Here is a 22171-nt window from a genome sequence, read left to right as displayed (position 1 = left end):
TTCCGGGTTCAGTCCCACTGCATGGCACCTTGGGCAAGTGTTTTCTATAGCCTCAGGCTGACCAAAGACTTGTGAGTAGATTTGGTAGACAGAAACTGAAAGAAGCGCGTCGTATATATGTATATATATATATGTGTGTGTGTGTGTGTGTGTATGTATATATGTTTGTGTCTGTGTTTGTTCCCCCAACATCACTTGAAAACCGATGCTGGTGTGTTTACGTCCCCGTGACTTAATGGTTCAGCAAAAGGGACCAATAGAATAAGTACTAGGCTTACAAGGATTAAGTCCTGGGGTCGATTTGCTTGACTAAAGGCAGTGCTCCAGCAAGGCCACAGTCAAATGACTGAAACAAGTAAAAGAGTAAAAGAGTAAATAAAATTATTGAGTAGTGCAATACAGTAGTATTGCTTCCCAGTAAAATAAAGCACCATCAGGTTAAAGCATTAACATAGGGTAGTGGTACAATAACGCACCAATATTTACTAGAAATAGCAGTCGATAATATATGACACTATAGTAAAGCTTTCCTGTATATATATATATATATATATATATATATATATACTGACAAAAATGTTTGCAAGCAGTGAACTTGAAAAATTCCATCCTACCTATAGGAAGAATATTAAATAAATGTACAACCCAGATGTGGATAATCTAGGACCTAGGTTTTGAACTTTTCAAATTACGTTTGTTAACATAAATTTGATTAGTTCTCATTGGCTAGATTCACCTAGTGAAAATTTCAACAGTTCCTACATCAATGCCAGTATTTACTTGTCTGAACACCTAGACATTAAAAAACTGAGAACAGTGAAAAAGTTTTCAAAGAAAAAATCATTAAATAAGGCAATACAGTAGTATTGCTTCCCAGTAAAACAAAGCACCATCAGATTAAAGTAGTGACAGTTGAAAATTTTTGTCTAGGTGAATCTAGCTGATGAGAACTAATAAAATTTACGTTAACAAATGTGATTTGGGAAGTTCAGAACCTAGGTCTTAGATTATCCACATCTGGGTTGTACATTTATTTAATGTTCTTCCTACAGGTAAGATGAAATTTTTTTATGTTCACTGCCTGCAAACATTTTTGCTAGTATATATATATATATATATATATATATATATATATATATACACAGACACATATATATATATACATATACACACACACACACACACACACACACACACATATATATAATAGGCATAGGAATGGTTGTGTTGTAAGTAGCTTGCTTACAAACCACATGGTTCTGGGTTCAGTCCTACTGCACGGCACCTTGGACAACCTGCCATAAGGCTTTACTTCCACACACACCAGCTTAATTTCATTTGTCCTTAGTCGAAAGACATCTATTGTTATGTCCTGTTATTTGTACTTGTATCTGTGTAACATTCTCTGAGTTTTTTTTCCATCCTTGTTTTCGTATACATTCACTGCTTTCTTCCAAGGAATCTAATGCTCTTAGCTTAGTTTTTCCTTGGAGCTGGCCAGATTGGAGCAATCTCGAATATAACCAGCCGAAATTGCAAAGATAATCTGGAACTTGACTGAGGAAAGAAAAATCTGAATGACCCGTCCTTGTTTTCTTTGTATCGTCTTTCTGGATGTTTTGTTGTCCCTTTTTTGTATCACCTAACTGTCTGGATGTTTTGCATTCTTGTCCCATTTTGTATTTTATATATATATATATATATACATATACACACAGTAAAGCTTTACTATAGCGTCTTATATTATCAACTGCTATTTCCAGTAAATATTGGAGCATTGTTGTACCACTATCCTATATTTATATATATATATATATATACACACACACATACATATGTGTGTCTGTATGTGTGTGTGTATGTGTATGTGAGTGTGTGTGTGTGTATGTGTGTGTGTATAGATGTTGTACTGATGAAGTGTGTATGTATGTTTATATGTGTATATTACTTCAGTCAGTTTCTTGCTACTCTAGAATTTCACCCATGTGTATTCAGCGGCAAAACTCCAGAGTAGTAAGAAACTGACTTGATTAAAATAGAAGTATATTCAATCCCTACTATGATACTTCCAACAGTCAACACTAAATACATAGATTCACACACACACACACACACAATACAGACACACACAACACACACACATACATACATACATACATACATACATACATACATAATACATAATACATACATACATACATACATACATACATACATACATACACACATACATACATACATACATAAACACAAATTCCAACATCTATTTAACCATGTCCAGTCAGGTAGAAGAGTTTTAAGAATAGATATCTCAATGTAATTAACAAATCTTAATAATGTGTGAAACATACCAACCTCTTATTTTGTAGCATTTATAAGCAAGAAGCCCCAAAATTATTAATAATAATACAATTCCTACAGTGCAACCAATAATTGTTTTCAAAGGAATTTCTGTTACTTCTGAAAAGATATATTAAAAAGACCCTGTATTAAATACTTTAAAAAGATAAAGGGTTATGAAAAATTTTTCACTAATTATTTGTCCAATATTGTAAGATCAATAGATACTGGGGTACACAGTTGCAGCTGAAAACTTCAAAAACAATAAAAATGCACATACAGTTGTGCACCTTTTTTTTTATATCAGCACAGATATTGTACAGACAATTTGTTTACAATCATTGTAACACAAAATCTTGGCTAAAAAATTTATAGATATGACCTATGTTGCATAATAGTAATGCATTATAAAGCTCACTGTTTTCAGGTCATACCTGAAAATTTCTTTATAGTTTTTCCTCAGGGTGTCCTTATTATACCACCATTTCATTCCACTTCCATTTTCCTTTCCATCTCACACCTAATCCAACAAAAAATGGTTTTCCTTAATACACCCACTAAAAACAATCAATTTCTCAGCTCTCAGTATCCATCAAATGATATTAATTCCATTCCTAACCAATGTTCATATCATTCTTCCATGCATCATTTCAACTCCTCATAAATGCACTATACCATCTGTCTTTCATAGGAAGCTACAAATTCTTTTGCTTTTAATAAAGGAAGAAATGTTGGGCCTCACGGAGGTGATGACAAGTGACTGAGACCTTTAGAGATATGCTGTGCTTGAGAAAATCTGGCAAGCCAAGTGAGACTGTAACCATGGCCTATACCAGCGCAGCATAACCAGTCCATTTAAGAGTACCCTTCAATCATTGGGCAATAAACTGCACTTGCGAAGACCTGTTGAGTCAAGTGGAGTCATTGTCATAGTCAATGCCAGTACAGCCTGATTGGCACCTGTGCTGGTGGCATGTAAAAAGCACCATTCGAATGTAGTCAATGCCAGTACTGCCTGACTGGCTCCCATGCTGGTGGCACATAAAAAACACCATTTAAGCATGGTTGATGCCAATGCCAGCTGATTGGTCCCATGCCGATAGCATGTAAAAAGCACCATCTGAGCATAGTCGTTGTCAGTGCCACCTGACTGGCTCCGGCCCTAGTGGCATGTAAAAAGCACCATTCAAGAGACAAAAGGTCTGAAGGTCAATATGACAGCTGCAGTCTGTTCAAGACAGGGATCAACTGCAGCACATCACCCTACTTTCAGATCTAACCCTAGATATATGATACCACTACTCTCCTCACCTCCTGTGTTACTGTTTGTCACCTCTTCCTTCCTGAGTCACTTTTATCTCTCATCTCCTCCTCCATACTGATATATATACCATCAAATTCACCTTTTCCTTTTTCACCAGTCTACCTCTAGTCCAATGTCAAATCATCTGTCATTCTCTTCTCATACTCTTATGAAATTATTTGCTTTTTCCTTTACCCCTGATTCATAGTCTGCATTCTCCTCTACAGCAAGACACTTGTGCCTGTTCCTTTATGAACACCTGAAATAAAACTATCCCCCCCCACCTCTCTGTGATACATCCCTATGCAAAAGAGGGAGTTTTTTATCTTTCCTTTCTTTACATTGCCTTGTATGTTACTTGGTGACCTCATTTGTGCTGATATCATGAAAACAAAAAAGCACCCAGTACACACTGTAAAGTGACTGGTGTTAGAAAGGGCATCCAGCAGCAGAAACTGTACCAAAGTTGATATTGGGGCCTGACACAGCTCTACAGGTTGTCAGAATCTGTTAAACTGTTCAGCCCATGCCAGTATGAAAACTGGACACTAAATGATGATGGTCTTGATTGGGTTGGAGAACTTTCCACCAACATTCAATTTTGAAATTGCTCAGTGACAATGCTTATAAAAAGTTATATGAAAAAAAATTAATTCAAACTGAAGACCAAAACAGTAATTTACTACGTGTAGCACACTTATCAATTTGCAAATTTAAAGATTTGTTATTTTACTCAGTGCAGATGTGTCCCACAGATTCTTTACATCTCAATTCATCCTTCATAATGAAAGTTTCCCCCAGTTCTGCTCTCAACCTTCTTATTTAACTAATGAAATCACAGATTAACCATAATCTTCAAGTAATCAACTCTAATTTACTGTAGTCAGTTGTATCCTGTCTCAGACTGGTTCCGATATAATTTTTGTAAATTTTCCTCCTTAGTGTTGCTTTGGTGTCACTTGTCATCATTTAATTCACTATACTACAGCAATCCAAATATATGTCTACAACTGACAAATTTGTCAAATATTCTTTAACCCTGTCTGAAACTGCCTCTGTATCTGTAGTACAAATATCTTATTTTCAGAAGTTCTGAATTAAAATCTTCAATCAAACCTTAGTCACAATTTATGTTCATAACACTAGCTTAATGATAACTAAGTTATTTTACTAAATTCTTTGTTATATTTAAAATCAATTGAAAGACAGAGTATCTCAACAGAAATATGGTAACAAAATGGTTAAGGAGGCATAGGGAATCTTATAAAAAAAATAACTTAACAGGTTTAGCCAATTTGGACCAGAAAAGGGCCAAAAAGACATAAAATTTTATTATTTACATGCATCAATTCACTGTTTTCATATTTCAACTGGAAGTTTAACCACATCCAAATCAACTCCACTCTAATTATGTAGAAATTAGTTAAATGAATAAAATTAAATATTTAATTGACCAGAAAACTTCATTATCAGAGTTCAGAGTATGGTTTTCGTGTGGAAGTTTTGCTACCAGCAATTTTCTAAAATATTTCTGGAAAGGAAATTATGCTTACCTACAAATGTTTACCTACAAATGTTTACCTAAAAGTGCTTAAAGAAGAAACAAAGCTAAAATTGACCATCCATCTTCATAACATACAGTTAATTTTAACACATGAACTAAAAGCAGAATCTTAAATACTTTACAATGAATTAATGAATTCTAAATAATTCTATATAAAACAATATTCAATAAGTGATTAAAGAATATTAAAACATTTAACAATTTACCTTTAGATCTCAAGGCAAAAGTAATTATTTCTTTTCCTTTGGAGTTTTCCACTGTTAAGGTATAAGTACCAAAATCATTATCTTTAAACTAGTACAGCTTCTTTTGAAAGGAAACTCACTTGATACAAAACCACTTGTTAAATATTTGTTTGAGTCAATTAATTCCTCATTCTTTTGCCATTTTACATCAGATTTTGGATGAGAATAAAAACACTGTTTCAAAATTACAGATTCTCCATTTGAAACACTTCTCTTTTTAGGATCACTTGCTATTGAACTGAGAATAGGTCTCACTAGTGGGAAAAAATAAAAAAAATAGTGAAAGAGAAAATAATATATTATGTAAATTTGGAATAGAAGATTTCTAAATTTTCAAAATATAAATGAAAATAATAAAATGTAAACCAAACAATCTGATGACAGAAATTTACTTCCAGACTGATTCAGCTAGTATTTAGGGCTAAAATATTGACAATTCTAAGTATCTGTACCATTTCACCTTCAAATTAGAATCCCTAGAACTCAAACTAACTCTTGCTTACCATCCTATTTAAATACAAACTCTACACAGCAACCATAGTATATTTTACAGTGTATGGTCCCAGAGGATCCTCTAACATTGTCTTATCACATTCCACCTGATCAAGTCACCCAACTACCTGCATTACTCTAAATTTTATTTTAACAATCTGTTGTAGTAAGTATGTAAAATATCTGAATAACCTGTCAAATGCCAAACACAATTTGGATTCTTGTGAAAGACCCTCTCAATTTTACACACCACTAAACCATGTACATTATCTACCAGTGAATGCTTTACAGCAATCTGTTCTACTATAATACAAACAATAATACATCACCTGAAAGAAATTCATACATATGAGACTTCAATATGAAAATCAATAATAGAGTAAAATACACCTTTACACAATATAAGTTTTTATCACTCTCAATTCTAGTAACACAAACTCTTACTTATTAGACATCTGGCAACTTTGTCAAAGAGTCTTATTCACCACTTTTTAACTAACCCAATAATATGGACATATGCATACAGCAGTCAAATCTGTCATACTAGCTACCTATATCATATCCAGTTTAACTTCCTATACATAACAGACATTCAATCAGTTACTTTTCAATTCTACTCATTACTTAAGATGTTACCATTATCGCTTTTAAGTATAAAACAGGCCTTGATCACTTAAATTAGCAAGTCAGGTTAATAGTCTCAAATGTTATTTAAAAGGTAATTTTACTTGTTGATTAGTTTCATATATTTGATCAGAGATAAGAGTCCAATATGTAACATAAAAAGAAATATTTTCAAAGAAGCTGGAATTATATTTATATTTATATTGTATTATATCTCACTTTAGAGATTTTGAGATTTATCATAATTTAGGAAGCAATTTTTATTATCTGATATTGTCATAGATATCACCTGAAATAGTTCTTGCAAATTGACAAATTCGCTACAAGTTTTGAATTTTCTCTTTTCAAAGTTCACTTAAATCAAAATATGTGCCACCTCCAATAAAAACAATCTCTCCAATACTACTCAGAAACAGTCAATATAGTGATAATACCACAAAGCATCTGAAGTGGTAGACATTCTAGAAACCATCACTTTTATGTTACAGTGTCATTCATAAAGATATAAACATGATATAGATATTTCTTTTCTTTCTGAAGCTAACAAATATAACATGATATAGAATTTAAATGAAAACTCCATGCTACTAAAAGTTTTAGGTAAGTTTTTGGAAAGGTCTATTGTAACATTTAAAAAATAAATAATTTAGTAGCCAAAATTGTATATCTTTATAATTTGTAATACTGTAACAAGAAATATTTGTTGTTCTTGCCTGGTAAATTAATTTGCTATATATTCTTTGTTTTGGCATACAATAGACAGTTAAAATGGAACAAACTAAATAATAAGAAAACTCAACAAGGCAACTACTTCAATATATAATATGAATGCTTAAAATTTACTTGTAAACAGTTTCAGTTCTTTTGGAGAAAATTTGATGAAATGAATTTATTAAAACTACAATTCTTAAGTATTTACATATTAAACCTTTCCTGAAGGTTATAGTTAAAAATTATCAATTTTATTGATATACATAAAAAGAAACAAAATCCAACACTCTTCTAATGGTGTCTGTCAATTCGTCAATGGCAATTTGTTATGGTTTAATTTATAGTTGGTCAGTTTGCCCCTAGGTCAATTTGTTGTCAGTTAATCCATTGAGATCATAGGAAAAATGGAAGAATGAATATCTAAATTTTAAAATGCTTATTTTAAGGTCTGCTGTATTACATAGTTATTTTTTCTTAAAAATTTAAGATTGTGTGGAATTATTTGTAGAAAAATAATTTTGGGGCTTGAATCATATTTTTCCATGACATTTTTTATACACAGATTCAAATCTCTGTATTATTTCTTTTGGCTTGGTTCTTCTCCTTGCATGAACTTCTGCAGTTTAGTACTAGCAAACCTTTCCTCATATTTAATCACATCAATAAGTTTCCAAATATTTGGATGACTAATATTCACTATGTTTTTCAGCATGTTGTGGTAGGCTTCTAAACTATTTGTAGTATGAGCAATCCCTGTCATACATAGATCCCAAACATTTCATATAGGCAATGAAAATGGAGGTTCAAAGCATTATCCCTTCTGTCCTCTTCCTCCAGGTGGTCCTATAAAATTATTTTCAAAATAGGATACAAGTGACTGTGGAATATCATCATCATCTACAAGTTGTTCATATCCATCTACTACAACATCAACTGTCAGGAAGGCAAGGACAACAAAACACCGCATTTTTAGACTAAAACTACCACCTTCATGATATCTGCATTTAGGTCCTTCTTGCATGACATGCTTGTACACATTTTGTCCTAAATGAAACAAGCAGAATACCAAATTCGACCCAGGAAGCGATTCCAGAAGTCTGTTATGGGCTGCTTTTTCAAAATCCATAATCATATTGTTAGGTCCCTCATTCTGCAGTAATTCATTTATTTTAGCAAAAAGTCTACTATATGTGTCTTGACTTTTGTCAGAGAGCAATGCACACAATTGTGGGGCATTAAAATTATCAATTTGAATGTGAAGTATGCATAACTGAAAAAATATACGAGAGCAGCACTTAAATGTTCCATCTGCTGCCCAGCTCTTATGTTGTTTTAACTTTTGAAATGCTTTGTCACTTGCAAATATTAGTATGCATTTTGAATTTTCCATTCCACTGTCATACTGTAAAAGCGTTTCATTGTGAAGGTAGGAGTATTCACTTGGAATGGAAAACCCAACATTTGTAAGTGAGGTGGCAGGGTAGTTGGAATCAGCTTGCTTCCAACGTCTAATATTCCTATTAAGCTGTGCAAACAGAGGTGTTTGTGACAATGTACAGTTGTTTAAATTCTGAACTCCACTAGCGATAACTGAGCGATGGGCACCACAAGATGAAATAAACTTTACTTTAATATTTGAAACTATTATCCTTGCATTTACCTCTGCAGCAGCTGAAGTGTGATTATAGATCCCAATCTTCTTAAGTTTCACCTTTCACACACAATTTTTGCACCTCCAATATATCTTCAATCCATCTGCATTCTGCTTATTTTTTGTATATATATAATTTTATTGATTGACCACTTTGAAGTTATGATCTTGGAGATAGTCATGTTGATGGGTAGGCGTAGGGAATAAATTTAATTCGGTTTGGTTGAAAATCTTTTTTCATAAACTGTTCAGTGCAAATACTTAAAAGAGAGGTGGGGTGTAAAGAAAGGAAAAAATATCTAAAACTGTCCAACAACAATTTTGATTCTAAAGTGATTGTTCTAAACTTTCCCTTGAAAATCACATTTAAGAGTGTTTAAGAGTATTTTGGGATGAATTGGCCAGCAACAAATTGACCTGGGGATGAATTGATAAATGACGAATTGACTAGGAACAAATTAACCAACAATGAAATAACTGTCCTACAACGAAATACTGTCCTAACACCCTTCTAATGGGATGAAATTTATTAAATAACTGAACAATTTTACCTTCTAAAAATAACAATTAACTCGTAAATGTTTTTTAAAAATAAATTGTGGCTTTGTAAAATACTTGCCTGGAATTTTGTAGTTTAATGGTTTACTCATACAAAAATTTTCATTGCTTATATGACACTCCCATGTACCAGCATTATTAAAAGAAGGATTTTTTATAAATACATTTGTATCATAAGTATTCTTGGTAGTATTTCCCCATTTTTGCTTCAGTATGTATTTATTAGTTGCTGGATTCATATCAAATAGAGTGCAATTAATTACTGTAGCATTTTTTTCTTCTAAAATATGCATGTTTATTTGAGGAGGATCTTCAAAAAAATCAGAAAACACAGTTTCAATTCAGAAAATTCAATAAAAATTAGTACAAAACTTCAGTTCCATAAACATTTCAAAAATAAATTTTAAAGGAACATAGTTATAGCAATATATGAAAGTATTTTGTAAATCTTTCAGATTCTAAGTTTGTTATTGAACATGTTTTCTCATTCAGAATATCATAGCAATACACAATTAGGAATGTAAACCACCACAAATCCATAATCTTGGGGTAATTTGAGCTTGACCATATAGGAAATGAAACACTCATCAATTTTTCAGGGGTTACTACAGTGAGATGTACCTTCACTGAGTACATTGTATCAAATTTCCACCCATCCCTGTTTTACATATCAAATAAGGCAATTTTCCAGATGGAAGAAGAGTCTTGTATGTTTTCTGATTTATTAACATTTTAATGTTTCCAAAGTTAACGTTGAGGCCATTTGATTCCAAGCTTTGCTTTCACACCTGTAATTTTTTTCTAATGCTAATACAGCTTCGGCTATTAAAACAAGAATATCAGCATATAAGAGTTCCAATGGACACCTAGTTTTAAACACCACTGGAGGTCTTTGATAAGTAGAAAGGTACTAAACCTTGGTTGTATCCTACCTACACAATAAACTCATCACTATATTTATTGCTAATTCTCATCTTGCTGACAGCACCCCTGTATATGACTTGTGTGGCTCACACAGGCCATTCCTCTACTCCTAGCTTCATCAGTGATTATTGATCACCGAATGAGTAAACTCTGTCAGTGTCTTCCTCCAGGTCAACAAATGCCAGGTATAGTAGCTTACGTTTTTTGCCAAATATTTTACCAGTAGTTGTCTCACTAGGAAAATGACATCAGTAGTACTTCTTTCTGGTACTATGCTTAACTGAATCTCATCGAGGTTAACCCTCTTCCCAATCAATTGAGTTATAACTCTTTTTCTGACTTTGATGACCTAGTCAACCAATTTGATATCTCTCTAATTACTTATTCCTATTCTTAAATAAAACTTAAAGAGCTCCCAAATGTTTAGCCACCAGAATTTGACCCTGAGTTCACTGTCTCTGAATATTCAACAATACAATTAGATACATGGTTCCAGAAGAATAGAATAACTCTCACCCATTTTAGTATCACAGAATATTATTTATTGTTTCCTTCATTCAAAAACCTACAGCCAAACCAACATATACAAAAGACTAAAATCTTACATTTTAATAATTTACTCATATTTGAATTGCCATAAAAAAAGATTTAATGATTAAAACCGAAGCATAAAAATGTTCAAAAGATGCTTCATTTATACTCACAATAAAAAGTTAAATTCTTTTCACAAGATACATTTGCAACAATATGAGTCCCCAGACACTTGACTGTTTGATGAGATTCAGAAGGTTCAACATTAAGTTCAACATTTTCTTTAGTAGTGTATGATATATCTTTATACATCAGGGTTACACTTGCTGGTGGATTACCACCTTCCCAACTGCACTGAAATTTGGCTGGGGTATCAATGCATACTTTTCCTCCAAAAACATTTAATATCATGTTATCTCTTTCTGGAGGATCTATGAATTTCAGAATATAATAGTTAAAAGAAGAAAAAATATTATTCCAAGCAACATCAAATTTGTGCACTTTATAAAAAAAACATAAGAAATAAAAAAAGAACAAAACAAACAGAAGTATATTTTAAATAAAATCAGTAATTTTCAAAACTTTTGTTAATTTAATTCTAATAATAAAGATTTGAACATGGGCAAAAAAGGATAAATTTTAGGAGCAAAGCACATTTGTAATGAATTAGACAAAAGATCCACCACTTTGAGAAGTGAAGCTGAGTCAATATCAATGACTCAAGATGGGTTCTCTCTTTTATTGGCCTTGGAGAGATGAAAGTCAGTCACTTTCATTGGAATTGAACTCAGAATGTAAACAGGCCTAACTAAATAATGCAGAGTACAGAGGAACCTCAGTTCTCAAACATCTCACATGTCAAACAGAAAATTTTGAGATGAAAATGCCTCAGTTATCAAACAAAATTTTGGTTCTCGAACAACATTGCCAAACCAAACTGAACTGAGTTAACCTGAACGGAATCATTTCTGAGTTGACTGCTGTATTGTATACATTCATGCTTTGTGCTGTGCTTTTCTTTTCCAATTCTATTGTACTGTGCCTTTTTTTCCCTTCATTAAACCTTAGTCTGGCTCCAAAGCTAGCTGGTAGAGGAAAAAGAAAAGTTGAGAGAAAAATAATTGAAGTGAAGAAAGAAATCATCGCAAAACACGAAAATGGCGTTTGTGTGTCAGATCTTGCTGTGCAGTACAGTATACCTAAATCAACAATATCTACTATTCTAAAAAACAAGGAAGTGATAAAAGGAGTGACTGTTATTAATAAACAAAGACCAAAGATACTTGAAGGAGTGAAAAAGTTATTGCTTATTTTCATAAATGAGAAACAGTTACCAAGTGACAGTATCAGTAAAGTGTTTATTTGTGAGAAAGCATTAGAAATTTAAAATGATCTAATAAAGCAAACCCCTGGTACAAGTGCTGAAAGTGATACTTTTAGATTCAAAGCTAGTAGTGGCTGGTTTGAGAAATTTAAGAAGAGAAGTGAAATACACAGTGTAATTAGGTATGGAGTGGTGGTGAGTTCAAATAGGGAAGCAGCTGAGAAATTTATGATTGAGTTTAGTGACTTGATAAAGGCAGGAGGTTATCTCTCCCAACAGGTGTTCAACGGGGATGAAACAGGATTATTTTAGAAATGAATAATCCTAAGGAGGTAAAAGCGTTGCCAATCACAAGCCAATGAAAAATAGACTCACTCTTTTGCTATGCGGCAATGTAAGTGGCGATTTCAAGGTCAAGCCATTGCTTGTTTACCATTCTGATAATCTGAGGGTTTTCAAATGAAACAATGTTATGAAGAGTAAATTGTCTGTTATGTGGTGGGCTAATACAAAGGCTTGGGTAACCAGACAATTTTTTATTGAATGGATTCATTAATTTTTTGCCCCGAGTGTTAAAAAATATCTGCAAGAAAAAAGCTTGCCACTAAAATGCTTTCTCGTGTTAGACAATGCTCCTGCTCACCCTCCAGGTTTGGAGGATGACTTAGTTGAAGAGTTTGATTTTATTCAGGTCAAATACCTGCCACCTAACACAACTCCCCTAATACAACTAATGGACCAACAGGTCATTGCAAACTTTAAGAAACTTTACACAAAAGCCCTGTTTCAAAAGCGTTTACAAGTCACTAATGACACTCAGTTAATTCTCAGAGAATTTTGGAAAAATCATTTCAATATACTGAATTGTGTTAATCTTGTTGATGAAGCATGGAACCAAGTGAGTCACAGAACCATGAATTCAGCATGGAGGAAACTATGGCCAGACTGTGTACTAGAACGAGACTTTGAGGGCTTTGAAACAGCTACAAGTACTGCTTCTGTCAAGGAAAATTGCTATTGTTGATGTTATTTTCTCTATGGGAAAAACTATGGGCTTGGATATCGACAGTGAAAATATTGAAGAGCTGGTGAAAGACCAGGGTACTGAGCTTACCACCAAAGAGCTTATACACCTTCAAAATGAACATTCTCACTGCTAGCATGTTGGTTGTGATACCTTTATTAATTTCCTCTTCTAGTTCTCTCTCTAATTTCTTTCTGGCACTAACTTTTTGCTAGGCACTATCAACTGTATTCTAATTGCCCTCTTCAGGGCACCCCACCACTAATGGTTGATGATTTCTCCTGCCAACTGCTGCTTAATTACTTCACTAATCCATTCCCTGTAATCTTTAAGGGTTGGGATGTGTTCAACTTCCAGTAACCAGGTCCCTGTCTACAGGTCCTATCCAAATCAAATGAGCACGGAAAGAACTATCATCCAAGGCAACCTTTTCCTCTCTTTGTTATTTGTCATTATGCTCATACTCAACTCATGATCACTTAGGCATATCAACATGGGCTACAAACTAGGATAAAATACACCTTCTCTAAGTCATCAATTCTTCATGGATAACTTAAAGATATTAACATTTTAAAGTTATATCATTTCACTTATTCATGCAGTAAAGATATGTTATAGTGATACTGGAATGAGTTTGATGTTTCAAAATGTGACATCAGCCATGAAGAGAAGGAAGGCACTCCATTTTAATGGAATAAACTTTCTGGAAGAACAAATTTTAGGAACTTGATGGCAATGGACACTAGTATCTAGGCATACTAGAACTCAATGATATTATGCTTGAACTGAAGTCCAATCTTACCTCAAGATTACTATCATGTGTTACAATGCAGGATTAGTGAATTGGATGGAAATTGACAGAGAGACTTTTGAAAGAATACTATGTATGAAGTACTTCATTCAAAGGCAAAAGTCAGTCAGTTATATGTGAAACAGAAGCCTGGAGAGAGAAGACTTATTAGCATTTCTGATTGTGTGAATAAGCAAAAATTTAGTAAACAGCCTTGCAAAGAGTGAAGAAATATTTATGCATACTTCAATAGGAGTCATGTGTAAAGAAGATGAAGAGAAGAAAGTATACCAAAGCAAGATGATTTGTGAATGAGAGGAAGTACTAGAAGAAATACATGGACAATTACACAAAGATCGAGAATGTGAAAAATCATAACTTGTCATGGGAATGGATTTGGTGTGAAGGTTTAAAGAGAGAAACTGAACATTTGTTGGCGGTTGTTCAAGATCAACCTCTGAATACTAGTTCAGTCAGCAAGAACATTTATTCCATTGTTTCAAATAACAAATGCTAAGTCTGTAATCAGGAAGTGGAATATATTGAGCATATTGCAGTAGGCTGTTAAATGTTAGCTCAGAAGGAATACAAGCAACAGTATAATAAATTTTGCCTCAGTTTAGACTGGTCATTTAGTCAAAAATATGGCTCTAATACTTCAGGCAAGTGATACAATCATGTATCAGAAAAGGCTGCAAATGATCCTGACCAGATATCAGTATGCATGTTATAAAACAAAAGGAATGCTTTGTCATAATCATTGCAATTCATTTTGACAAAAGTGATACTTACAATGAAGTTGAAATGATTTCAAATAATGCTGATTTAAAAGTAAAAATATCAAGAATATGAGGATGCTCAGTTGGAAATGTAAAAGTAATACCAGTTATCATCAGAGCATTACATTCAATCAAAAACAAAAAGAAAGAAAAAAACAATCAAACCACCTGTTATAGTTAGGTATCAAGACAGGTGTATGAGTACTCCAAAAACTTGTCGTCTTTGGATCAGCTTATATTCTCACTACTTTTTGCTAAGACTTGACAGTCAACAGTCAAAAAGAAAAAGCAACGAAAACCAATATTTTATATGTATACTCATCATCATCATCATCATCATCATCATCATCATCATCATCATCATCATCGTTTAATGTCCACCTTCTATGCTAGCATGGGTTAGACGATTTGACTGAGGACTATCAAACCAGAAGGCTGCACCAGGCTCCAATCTGATCTGGAAGAGTTTCTACAGCTGGATGCCCTTCCTAACGCCAACCACTCTGAGAGTCTAGTGGGTGCATTTACGTGCCACCAGCACGAAGGTCAATCAGGTGGTACTGGCAATGGCCACTCTCAAAATGGTGTATTTTATGTGCCACCTGCACAGGAGCCAGTCCAGCTGCACTGGCAATGACCTCACTCAAATGTATACTGTACAATGAAATATAATAATAATAATGATAATGATTTATAATTCAGGCATAAAACCAGCAAATTTTGAGTTGAGGGGTTAAATCAATATCATCAACACCAGTACTTGATTGGTACTGTATTTTATTGAGCACAAAAGGATGAAAAGCACAGTAGACCATAGCAGGATCTGAACACAGGACATAAAGATCCAGAACAAATGCATGAGAAATTTTTTTCTGACACTTGTTTTAATGATTATGCCAGCTTACCTATTGATGACAATGATGACGATGACGATGACGACGACGATGAAGACAACGACGACGATGACGACAACGACGACGACGACGACGACGACGACGACGACGACGACGACGACGACGACGATGATGATAAAAATGGTGCAGAATTCTGATGCAGTACCAGGTAGTGACTCTCATGGCTTTTGATCTTAACTTATTGGAAGTGCTATCATGAACGTTAGAGTGGAGCGAAAAAAGCAACTTTCGAAATAGGTAACCAAGAATCGTTATTTTGTTATGAATTAGGGTTAAAAGAAAGGTGTATAAAGAACTTTGTGATTGACTATTTTTTCAGGCTCTTCACCGCAATTGAAAATTTTAGAAATCACTATTTTTGGTTGAATTTTGGATTTCATGGATTATAAGTCATAACGAATAAATATTTCTACATAGCAGAATGCAAAACAGTAAACATAGTATCTTTAAGCTGTTGCATGTCAAGTTTCAATACAACTGACTTATATCTTGAGGTTCTGCATTGACTATCAAGAGAAAGGGAGTGTAAACTTCTCTCCAGTGCTGCTTCAACAGTCATTGTGTGTGGACGTACATCGTATGTGTGTGAAGTTTTCTGCTTTGTACCTTGACTTTAAGCTATTGTATTAAAATTAATGACCGTGTTAAATTTAGTGTTGTTTTCATTTAGTGAAGACTCATAAGCCAATAACACATCATGATATTGAATGCCCAATATTTGGTACTCCATGTGATCTTAGCAAGCGAGTCTGGCCAATTTACAAGGACGTACTAAAATGTTACAATCAAGATGGTAAATGAAGAAAATGTGGAAATGATAAATGACTTGAGATGAAATGAACTGGTTAAGTGACGATTTATTCTCCATTATAAAATACAATGATTGCCATACTTGAAACAAAATAAATACAACAGGTTACAACAAAGATGTGTGAGAGACACAAATCATAGATGTGTGAGAGACACAAATAATAGAAATGAAAAATAAAACTTACATTTTATATGCAAATCGAGTTCCTTTGAATAGTTAACAAATTCATTTTTACCCGGAAAATATGCAACACACTGTAATTTCTGAAAATTCTTATTAAGAGTTAATGTTAGTTTTGATGATAAAGTGGTCAGCTTTCCAGATTTGCTTGGCCTGTTTGAAATATACTTTGTAGCATTTTTTGGTGTTCCATCTTTCATAGTAATCAACCAAAAGACTGAAAATGTAGGGTTGGTGTCTTTAATAAGGCATTCATAACTTTTGTTCTGATTTTCCACAGGAACTGTGTTAGAAATATTCTTGATTGTGACTGATTTTGGTAAAACTGAAATAGGAAAAGTGACAAAAATTATATTGATAAATGAATGGAATGTGTGTGTGTGTGTGTTTTGAAAATATAGCTCTATTTTTGCTGGATAGTTGGGGGTTGAGATTGCAACAATTTCATGAATATTGTTTATATAATTTTAGTTAGATGAAAAATAAAACAGTATTATATTTTTGTTGATATCAACAATCAGGCGGCATTGCACAATACTCACTGAGTGATCTAACTTAGCAAACCATCACCAGGACTATGATGAATAAGAGTGGGCTAAGGAATGATCCTTGGTGGACACTTACCACTACCCAGAATTCTTCACTACACTCATTACCAATCCTCACCTTATTGACAGCATCCCTGTATATTGCTTTTACAGCTCTCACCAACCACTTGTCAATCCCTAGTTTCCACATTGACCACCAGATAATTGATTCTCAGTCCCCTTCTGTTTGTCATAGATCTCCAAGCCATTTCAGAGGAGTTTAAGACTGGTTGCATATGGATGATCCTTTATGCCAATAACCTTATTCTTATGGCTGGATTTATAGTAGAAGTAGATAAGAAATTTCAGGGTTGGAAACAGCAAAGCCCAAAGTCCCAATAAGCAGGGAAGGAAAGAAATTACTAATCCCTTCTGGGAAATAGCCCTGCTCAATATGTAGAAATGTGGAGATAGAAATTCCATACATTATACCCAGTGCAAGCTATGGACACATAAAAGTTGCGGAGGTAATTACAGAAGAATTAATAGAGAAAGTAGTCTTTGTGTTTGGTAGATGTGCAGATACAATAAACATTAAGGACACACAGAAAATAGATTTCCTCAAATGCTCAGGAGAGTCTTTAGAGATAGTAGATAGTTTCTGTTATCCAGGTGACTTAATTAGTAGTGGAGAAGGATACTCTAAAAGTGTTGTAGTTAGGATAAGAATATGCTGGGGAAAGCCTCAAGGGCCTCTTCTTCAGAGTGAAAGGCAGATTGCTCTCATTCAAAGGTGGAACATTGCTATAACAGTGAGAAAAATGGTGGCTATGCTGAGAAGTAGGGATGTGATCCACAGAAGACCAACTTCAATTTGATGTATGATACATGTTTCTGTGTTGGTAATTATACCTGTCCTAAACAAAATGGCATTAGTTTTTGACTCACCCTCGTACATATCTATGTGTGCGTCTTTGTTTGTTTCTCACCATTTTACAACCAGTGCAGATTTGTTTACCACCCAGTTACATAGCAATTTTGCAAAAAGGGACATAGTACAATGTGAAAAACTAAAAAGGTAAGTATTGGGATCCGTCCAATTGACTAAACCCTTCAATTGGACGGACAGTATGGCCACAGTCCAATGACTGAAATATAAAAAATAATAGAATAAAATCACACACTTAACTGTGCAAAAATAATTACTTACCAATTACTTTTATATTGAACATGCTTATATGGAAACTGCTTCTGCAAATAATGCTCATGTCATCTTCATCTAAACTGACATTGGTTATACTCAATGTGCAGCTTTTGTTTTGGCAACTAGTTTCTTGACGGCTACCAAAATATTTAGAATAATTTTGGTTGGATGCTCCACTGTATTTAGCAATAACTGTTCCATTTCCAGTATACCAAGTTGTTGAAGTACCACTACCATCTTCATTACATTTCAATGTGAATTTTTTATCTTTTATGACATATGGTGTTCCAGAAATTGGGTAAAGATTCCCATTGTCATCTGAAAGAAAAAATATTACAAAATTAATCAAGTATTATCAAATGACTGCAAGTCTGTTTGATCATATTCCACTTGTATTTTAAAAAACTCATAATATAAAACAAATATTACTTGAAAAATAAGATTTCTTTTATTTTGCAGAACACAAATCTAAATTTGCTGAAACAGATTTGAAGATATTTTATGGATGAATGGGCCAAGTAGAGTGGTTGTGAGCAAGAATCATAGGTAAATAACAAGGGAGGTTTGTCAAGTGACAACACAATATCATTTACAAATGCTTTTAATGATAACTTGGTACACAGAGGTTAGGAAGTGTATTTGTAGTAAGTCAGGAAGGATCTATTTTATCTTCGTGGCATAATTCAGTTGTACCATGGCAGACTCCAGCCAGTCAGAAATGTACTCCACCGTGTTCTTACTCGAGTCAGGCAAATGTTACAGTGGGACACTGAGCATGACAACTGCTCCCAGTTCATTCCTGCATAATCGTGCATTCTTTGTTGAGGACTTTTTGTTGCACAAACTTTTTCTAATTGATTCTGGTGCTGCCTAGAGTATTTGGCCAGTGAAATTCATCAAAGAAAAACTCCCTCTTTCTTTGATTACCTTGCAAGTTGTGAACCACTCACTTATACTGAAGTATGGCCAACTCTCTCTTTCATTGGATTTGGCCCTGTGAAATGATTTCAAATGGATTTTCATCATAGCCGTCCTGCTTTATTTGATCCTCAGTGCAGATTTTCTCCACCACTACTCTTTCATGGCTAATGTGCACAAACAGTGGATTTTAGACAACAATTCAGATCTAGCCATCTTTGGCCAAAAGTCAAGTATTTCGTTGGTTAACCCAGTATTCTTTATTACAGCGACAGAAAACTAATACCAATCAATTTCAGACTCTTTTCCAGAGCTCTCCAGCCTGAATTTCCAACTGAATAATCCTGCTCACTCTACAGAACATTTCATCACAACAAATGGTGTTCCAGTGTTTTCATGTCCTCATCATCTGCCTCCAGAAAAGTTAAAGGCAGCAAAAGCTGAGTTTAATCACATGCTGCAGCTCATAATTATCTGCCTTTACACTAGTCAGTGGGCCTCACCACTGCACGTGGTGCCCAAGAACTGGCAATTGGTAATCTATGGGGGATTTTAGGTGTCTCAATGCTATCACTGTTCCTGATAGGTATCTGATTCCTCACCTTCAAGATTTTGCTTCCTCACTGCATGGCTGAACTGTATTTTCCAAGCTCAATCTCATCAAGGCTTATCACCAGACCCCTGTCTACTATGAAGACATTCCAAAGACAGCAGTAACAACTCTTTTTGGCTCTTTCGAATTCTTGACTATACCATTCGGCCTCCAAAATGCTTTTCAGCACATTTCAGTGGTTCATAGACAAAGTCATTCATGGATTGGATTTCGTATATGCTTATATTGATGATCTCATTGCCAGTTTTTTCAGTGGAAGAACATGCTCATCATTTAAGGTTGTTTTCCAATGACTTACCCTGTATAAAGTGTAGATTAACCCGGCTAAATGTGTTTTTGGTGTATCCTCCCTTGTGTTTCTTGGGCACATAGTCAATGAAGGTATTTGACAAAGCACACCAGCACAACCAGCCGTCACAATCAATAACTACGAACTTGAAGTTGTTCCTCAATTCACCTACCTTGGGTCCACCATTACTGACAACCTCTCTCTTGATGCCAAGATTGACAAAAGAATTGGGAAGGCAGCCATTATGCTCACGCACCTCACTTCAAGAGTGTGGACAAACCCAAAGTTGACAGTGAAAACAAAGATGGCTGTACAGTTCTATATTTAAGAGATGAGGAATTATGTACATTATTTACATTATTTATATTTGACAGATATTTGTCCTCATCTTGTTTGTTGTTAACACAATGTTTCGGCTGATATACCCTCCAGCCTTCATCAGGTGGCTTAAGAAAATTTTGAACCTGTGTTCTCATTCCTAAGGTATATTTTTTTATGTTATTATTATTATTATTCAGGTCACTGCCTGGAATCGAAATCAGAATCTTGGGGTCAGTAGCCCGCGCTCTTAACCACTACACCATATGGTATAGTGGTTAAGAGCGCGGGCTACTAACCCCAAAATTCCAAATTTGATTCCAGGCAGTGGCTTTAATAATAATAGTAATAATAATAACATTTAAAAAAATACCTTAGGAATGAGAACCCAGGTTTGAAATTTCCCCAAGAAACCTGAAGAAGGCTGGAGGGTATATCAGCCGAAACATTGTGTTAACATCAAACAAGATGAGGATAAATATCCGTCAAATATAAATAATGTAAACAATGTAAAGATGGCTGCGTACAATGCTTGTGTCCTAAGCACCCAGTATATGAAACATTAACAACTGTGTAATGTGAGGGCTAAGGGGAAATGAAAGTGTCACTTCTGGAGTTTGCAAATGACCACAATACCGATAGGTAACTGGACAGAATAAATTTACAATATATAAATGTATTTCAATAACCAGTCACTCATCTGGGAAGGCCTTGAACTCAATGTTACCATCGGGGGACTATCTCTGACCTAGTGATAATAAAATGACTCAAAGGAGGCTGCAACCAAATAACTTTACTGAACATTTTGCAACTGAATCAGTGGATGGAAAGATGCCTCTCATTTATTTGACAATTTATGCACCACATTGCAGAAATCACAATCTAAGTATATCTGAAAGCAAACTCTTACACTGTTGTACCATTGAATTACAAATAATGCTCATATTTTATGCACGAGTGACCCTACAGCTTCCAAGAGTACAACTGTATTAATCTTTGCTTAGATAAAATGACTAAACTGTGGGTGTTAAGTCCCCATGACGGAGTCTTTCTAACTTGTGAGAAGATGAAATTTTAGAAATATTACTTCAATGGTTAAAATTTCATCAACAGCAAAAATATATAAATTTTCATAGGGGCTATGACGCCATTTTTCTATCCCTAGTTTCCTCATTGACCACCAGTTAAGGGATCAGGGTACCCTGTCAAAGGCTTTCTCCATGTCAACAAAAGCCAGGTACAGAGGTTTATTTTGGCTAGGTATTTCTCCTGCAGCTGTCTTACCAGAAGTATAGCATCAGTGGTGCTTTTCTTTGGCATGAACCCAAACTACATCTCATCTAAACTGACTCTCTCCCTAATTAGTTGGGCTATGATCCTCTCTGTGACCTTCATTACCTGATCTAACAACTTGATACCTCTGTAATTATTTGTATCTAAAGCGTCACCTTTACCTTTGTAGCAGTTGACTATGGTGCTGCTACACCAGTCATTGGGTATGACTCCTTCGTGTATCACCTGGTTAACAATACGGGTG

General features: G+C 34.4%; 1 protein-coding gene across 5 annotated transcripts in view; it reads right to left on the bottom strand.

Moving 5' to 3' along the window:
* Positions 1–22171, bottom strand: part of LOC106879981 (uncharacterized) — a 263310-nt gene that overhangs the window by 217095 nt on the left and 24044 nt on the right. For all 5 annotated transcript variants that reach the window (XR_008264230.1, XM_052968292.1, XM_052968290.1 and 2 more), the window contains 2 exons: positions 18503–18814; positions 16770–17090 (listed from right to left, as the gene is read on the bottom strand). Coding sequence is in view for 4 of the 5 variants with exons in the window: in XM_052968292.1 (XP_052824252.1) it covers positions 16770–17090; positions 18503–18814 (633 nt within the window). In the remaining variant the exon portion in view is untranslated. The remainder of the gene's footprint in view (positions 1–16769; positions 17091–18502; positions 18815–22171) is intronic.

Source organism: Octopus bimaculoides, chromosome 5 (genome assembly GCF_001194135.2).
Source record: "Octopus bimaculoides isolate UCB-OBI-ISO-001 chromosome 5, ASM119413v2, whole genome shotgun sequence".
NCBI lineage: Eukaryota > Metazoa > Mollusca > Cephalopoda > Octopoda > Octopodidae > Octopus > Octopus bimaculoides.
The sequence above is the reverse complement of the archived record's forward strand: the minus strand, read 5'-3'. Positions and strand labels throughout refer to the sequence as shown.